The sequence below is a fragment of the Nestor notabilis genome, unplaced genomic scaffold (genome assembly GCF_000696875.1).
Source record: "Nestor notabilis isolate BGI_N333 unplaced genomic scaffold, ASM69687v1 scaffold17803, whole genome shotgun sequence".
Classification (NCBI taxonomy): Eukaryota; Metazoa; Chordata; class Aves; order Psittaciformes; family Psittacidae; genus Nestor; species Nestor notabilis.
In genome coordinates this window covers 1-6,236 of record NW_009920763.1, presented here as the reverse complement: position 1 = coordinate 6,236, position 6,236 = coordinate 1, and the positions used below count along the sequence as shown (strand labels likewise).

Below are 6,236 nucleotides of genomic sequence, written 5' to 3'. Positions count from 1 at the left end.
TCCTAGTGAATGCAGCCAGCAGTGAAGCCAGCCACATGTTCCCAGCTGCCCAAAGGTTGTCCCTTCAAGCCAGGCAAGGTTTTACCATTGGTTAACTCATCCACCAGAACACCTTTCCCAAGGACTGGCTGGTTTGGGGTTCACCTGAAGACAACCTGGGCAATGGTAGGTAACTGCTTCAGCACGAAAGTGTGAACTCTTCCAAACGACCTTAGGAACAACCACTCACCAGAACACCTTTCCCAAGGACTGGCTGGTTAGGGGTTCACCTGAAGACAACCCGGGCAATGGTAGGTAACTGCTTCAGCATGAAAGTGTGAACTCTTCCGAACGACCTTAGGAACAACCACTAAACTCTCTAATTTCTGCTAATAAACTTACTTTCAAGATACCATAAATAAATAAATAAATAAATATTTCTAGTCTAAAACCATCATCTAAGTGGAAGAGACTCTGGAATTATCTACTTGCTAAATGGGCTTTGATACTGGAAGAAGACATACTCAGCAGTAGTTATACACCCAGACTGACAGACATTACAGTGCCCACAAGCGTTCCCTATAAGGGACACCACACCCTGACCTCACTGCAACACTGTGTAGTATGAGCAGTGTAATTAGCCTTGATTTCTGCATTAATGACACCCAAGAGCTCTTCAGACTGCACACTCCTAAGAGTATAATACAAACCAATGTGTTCACTTAGTAATTCCAGTTTGAGGATTTTTTGGAAGAGTATTTCTAGCAATGCTGGTAATAATACCCATTTCCCATTTCCTTCCAGTAGACCACACTATTTATTGTCACATATATATGTACCATTTTAGTCCAAGACCAGTTCAGTTTTGCAATTTTACGTCTCACAGAAGCTTGGTTATAAAATAGGGAACCACTCAACAATTTCTTCTACATTAAAAACTTACCATGATCATTAATTTCTTGTCAGTAGGAGGGGAAGTAAATTTTAAGCACTGAAGTACTGAACAAACAGCACAATAGGCATACCTTTGTTATCTACAAAGTCTTCATGTACAATAGGAAGATCAAGTCTAATCCGCTTTAGGCAGGTCTGCAAATGAGAGATTAAAATACTGATATTTCATCTGTAGCAAAATCTTTTATGCAACATTGCCTTGGTTTTCATACTACTCCCAATTTCTCTTTACGTTTCACTACTCTGCAAAAAAATTCTCCTTTCACTGGTCTGTTTGACCCACAACTTTTAATGCTGTGGATCATTCTCCTAGTCCTTCATTTTCCACCAGCCAGATGAAGCAGCATTCTTCAGAAGCCTTCTTTTGCAGGTTCAAATGTTAACAAACAAAGCCCCCAAACCAATCAGTTCCAGCACTCTTAACAAATCATTTGGCTAAAGATGTCCTGAAAAAGTCAAAGCAAATTCTCTAAAGTACTAATTCAATTAAAGAAAGTTTCTCTCTAAATGTAAATTTAAATACTGGAAAGAGCTATTTTTACAAAGAGAGAAATTAATTTCAATAACACTATACTCCTTAGCAGTATGCACAACTTAAGTTTTCCTGTGTTGTCTAATTGCTCTCCTAAACCTGCTTCTTAGACTATGCAGTACTGCATGAAGAGAAACCAACAGGAGCAACACGTACCTGAACTTCCTTTTTGTTCCCCAAAGACTCAACTCTGTCAATAAAATCCTCAAACTGCAGTTTTGGAAATAGCCTATGAGCCCAGTGCTCCATGTGTCGTATGAGAGTCTTCAGGTCCTCTGCCTAGAGCACAGGAGATCACATCCAGCTAGTGAAAGTTGACTAAGTCAGGAGACTGCAGAGGGAGACGGGACAGTAACGTTTCTGAAAACATTAAGCATCTGCAGCTTGAAAGTCTCTTGAAAACTGAAGTGATACGAACGCGTGGGTAACCCTTCCTCCCACAGCCAAGTCTGAAAGTGCAATTTCAAGCTATAAGAACAGCAGCAATCCAAGTTCAGGAAGAGCATTTACATACTGCAAAACATCTGTTAGCTTCTGAGAAGTTGGCCTTAGGCAACCTAGGTCTGAACCCAGACTGAAAAAGAACCCACAGGGCCAAAGCTGGCATTTATTTAGATGTTTAGAAGACACAAAAAAGGTACATCTAAACCACTTCATCTAGTAAAGATCTCTGCTCAGAGCAGCAGTATCAGCTAGCTTCTTTGTGCCTTTCATTGGTACCATGAACGTCCCCTGACAACCAGAGCTGCACAGGTATCCTTGTAAGTGTGCTGATCATTTCAAGATGTTTAAAGAAAAATCAGCTTTTATGTTTAATTGTATCCAAGCCAATGAGACAGCCTGTAGAGAAAGTACTGCTTTCTCTTTGCTTCAGTGCTATGTCACAATTTTTCAACATTAAAACCTTTGTGACAGAGATGTCACACCAGCCAGAATATTTTCACTAACAGAGCGAACTGATCGTGAAAGGAGATGTGTGTGTCCTGGTTTTGACTGAGATAGAGTTAATTTTCTTCCTAGTGGTAAGGCATTCCAGACATAGTAGGCAGTCTTGTTAGCCTGCTGCAATTTCAAAACCTGTCTTTCTGTGGAAAATATAAGAAGTGTCACAGGCATGATATTCCAGTTTTGCCATAGAGGAAAACAGATCAAAACATGGATTTTATTAAAATATTCATGTATGGTTGTGGGTTTTCTTAAATTTGCAACTACAAACTCCATCAGGGTACATTCAAATACTGCTAAAAGCTGGCTAACCAGAGTGTCGTATCAATTATCCCCCTATCAGCTGGGCAGCAATCTATCAAATCTAGATCAACCTCCCAGGAATAAAATAAAAGCTCACTATGTCTTACCTCATGCCCTTTACCCTTGAACTTTACGTTGTCAAACATGTGTCTTAGGGCTGGAAGTCCTCTTTCTGAGATTAGCCTGGTTAAGACGAAATGAGTGAAGTTATTTGAAATCCACACTTCTATTTAACAAAAACAATAACAAAGAAAGAAAGAAAGAAACAAAATACCCTTCAAATAAAGAACAAACCCAAAACAACAAAACCTCAAATTCCTTTAAATAGCCTGAAGCTGCAGAGCTCTACCTGAAAGATATATGGAATATTTGATAGATATATAGAAAGATACATGGAATTAGAAGTCATGAAGAGAGCACACAGAATAGGATAAAGACTACTGCAAGATTCAAGACTATCATTATTATTATTTAATTCACCATACATCTATGTACATACATGTACATACTTGGACTTCCTAGTTCAAGAAGCTTTTTGCTTTTGATGACATGGAAACAAAATTGAATGGTCAGGTCTAATGACTGCACTGGCCAAGCGAAACTAGTTAGATGCGTGACCATTCACCTGTGCTATCACTGACTTCATCTGTGTATTTAAAATGAAAGAAATTGAAAGTTCAGATTCTTTCCACTGCTTATAAAGAACTTAAACCAGTTTTAGTGGTAACAGCAAAGAAAATACTAAAATCCTTTATCTTTTATACAGAGTTTATCCAGCCTGTAGTAAGTCAGCTGTAAGTGTACGTTAGGTACCATCTTACAGTCATCATTGTATTGAGATTTATTTTGAAGCAGACTTTAATTAAAGAAAGAAATCTACAGTACTATGTCTAAAGGAAAATAAAGAAGATCCAGCTCCAAGAGTCCTATGTATAAACAATAAAGATCTCTTAACAAAGTATTAGTCATGTACTAAGTTCCAAGGAGACTTCAAGAAAGAGTATTAACAGCATGACACAGGTAGGCAAGTAAAAAAAAGGTTGAGATACAGTGCACAAGAGGCATTTCCATCTCTAAAACTCTTTATTTGGCTATGACTAAGCAGGGAACACAGTAACCTTAATCATTTCCCCACAGCCATATATCAAATTCATCACAGAAAGGAGTGTTTTGTGAAAGATACTACCTCTGGGCATCTAGTTTAGGCACTGGCCTTTTAAATGCTTTCCGTACAGCTGCAGCAGAATCCTTTGCTTGTGACTGCTGGTTCCCATCCGGTTCTAACAAAGAAAATAACAAACTTTAAGTATATAATGCAGTTGGCATCAACTAGATTTGCATCATGTACATTTTATGTTTCTACCCTATCAAAAAGGCAGGTCACAAGTATTCCACTGCAGGTACAGGACTCCAGACAGACATCTGCGTATTTCACATTGCTTCTCCCACAAGACAGACTGGAAATAAATCAGTCTCTTAAAACATACTGAGGAATCCCCTTTTCTAGGAAAATAGGCTCCTTAAAAGGGAAATTTCCTAGTTTTAGAACTTTTAGATTGTATTTCTGACAAGAATGTATTGAGACTAAATGTTGTTTCTAAGTGTTAAGAAACTCAGTGTATCAATAAACATATTTTGATAGGTGTGTCTCAAGATTTCCATTGATAAATCAGGAAGACAGACCTAAACCACCAGCAACACCTTCAAAAAACAAAGAAAGCAGCAATGTGTAACCACAACCAGTCTGTAAAAGAACCAAAACACATTTTCTCTTTGATTAGGGCAAGTATATGCTGTTTGACTGCAACACACAAGGCATCACTGTCCACCTCATCTCAGAGCCAGCAATCAGTTATCACATTGATTACTTGGTCTACTGTTTGTTACTTTAAACATCAGGAATTCAGACGTTCTCCTTTTCACATAGCAAGAAAGTAAATCTGTTCAGAACTCAATTTTCTAGTGACTAGAGAGAGCAGGGATCAAGACAAACATGTTCAATACTACAGCCAAATTTGAGTGGAAGTATACAACAGCAAAAATAAAATCTTCATACTTTCTATTTGCTCATTCAGTACACAGTAAGATCTTTTCAAGTACAAATAATTAAGTTTTACTGTCCTGAAACATCTTGGATTCTTATTAAGTCACATGCTCTACAAAGTGTACCCACATCTCCCTGGAATACTACATTCAACACCATTACCTCTTCTTAAACCCAATCATAAAGGGTAACTACAGGTCACCACTGTATAATTATTTTTACAAACATTTTGTCAGAAGAGCCTGAATTTTATAAGGCTTCACCTGTGTACATATTTTCATGGAATCTGCAAAAAGAAACTTTTCCCACAAGCTTGACTGCACAGAATCAGTAACAATTTAGCATTACAAATTGCTCTCTTGTCTACACAAGACTATTTCTATGCAGTAAACACAAGGTAGTGAAACACACCACCAGCAATACAGGTTTCACTGCATTTCACTGCCCATACTGCAAAAAGGGATCTTTAGGGGTCACGGGTGTTCACCTCCATTAGCTTGAGCCCATTCCGCATCATCCCTTCCTGGAGAGGAAGGAGGTGGGAGAGGTGGGAACGTTTCATCTTCTGTGTTCTCATAATCAGGAAGATCAAACAAGTTGTTCTCCGAAGGATCCATCATTGCCACAGGTAAGCTTTTCTCCCCTCCTGCAGGAAATACCAGAAGCATTTAAAGAGAGAAGAAAAGGCTGCCACAGCAGCAGACACTTATATACAGCTTTTACAGAAAAAAACTGCCAACTCGAAAAAATAAGTGTCATACAAACCAAGCAGCAGATACCACACAGATGGACGATACAATCCAGCTTCACTCGGCTGAATTAAATGAGGATTTGTGTTTCAGCTCCTTGAAGTGACTTGGGAGTGGTAGGTACGGGCCACGGGAACAGAACAAAACGCATGGGTTTCTAGCCAAAGCACTTCTCAAAACAGTCGTTTGCCACTCACATCCCTGATAACCAAAAGCTACAGCAGGTGTGTGAGGGAATAATTCCTTTAATTTACAGCTTACTCACCCAGAAACGCAGTCTGGAGGAGGATTTTCCTTTCAGGGCTCCTTCAGCGAAGCTAATTCCAGAAACTTTTAGCACAGCGGGTTTAGGATGGCCCGTTCTCACCACAGCTTCAGGAACGGCTCTTTTTTTAAGGGAAAGTTGTTTCTGAAGCAGTTCAGTAACAAGGGGACACCCCAAACAGCTCCCACTGCACTGACCTTCGGCGGTGAACTCCCACCCTCCGGCCTGCGAGACTCTCAGGGGGCTGAGGGAGTCCAAAGCGGGCAGCGAAAGCGCTCGGTGGGGTCTGCAGGACCAGATCTCCACAGACACAGCCGCGGGGCGCCACGGAGGCCGCGCTCCGCTCGCACCGCCAGAAGCGCCCTGAGGCGCGCAGAACCTGAGGGGAAGCTCTCCCGCTTCTACGGGCAGGAGGTGGGGCGAAAAGGGGAGGCAGGTTCGCGCACACCGGACTCAGCAGCGCTT

At 40.4% G+C, this 6,236-nt stretch overlaps 1 protein-coding gene across 1 annotated transcript in view; it reads right to left on the bottom strand.

Annotated features, from left to right (window-relative positions):
* Window positions 1-5,377, bottom strand: part of TIPIN (TIMELESS interacting protein) — a 7,011-nt gene extending 1,634 nt beyond the window's left edge. Inside the window, exons 1-5 of the mRNA XM_010010845.1 lie at window positions 5,245-5,377; window positions 3,900-3,993; window positions 2,821-2,896; window positions 1,622-1,744; window positions 1,005-1,068 (exon numbers count right to left, since the gene is read on the bottom strand). Coding sequence (XP_010009147.1) covers window positions 1,005-1,068; window positions 1,622-1,744; window positions 2,821-2,896; window positions 3,900-3,993; window positions 5,245-5,377 — 490 coding nt within the window. The remainder of the gene's footprint in view (window positions 1-1,004; window positions 1,069-1,621; window positions 1,745-2,820; window positions 2,897-3,899; window positions 3,994-5,244) is intronic.
* Between the last annotated feature and the right edge of the window lie 859 nt (window positions 5,378-6,236).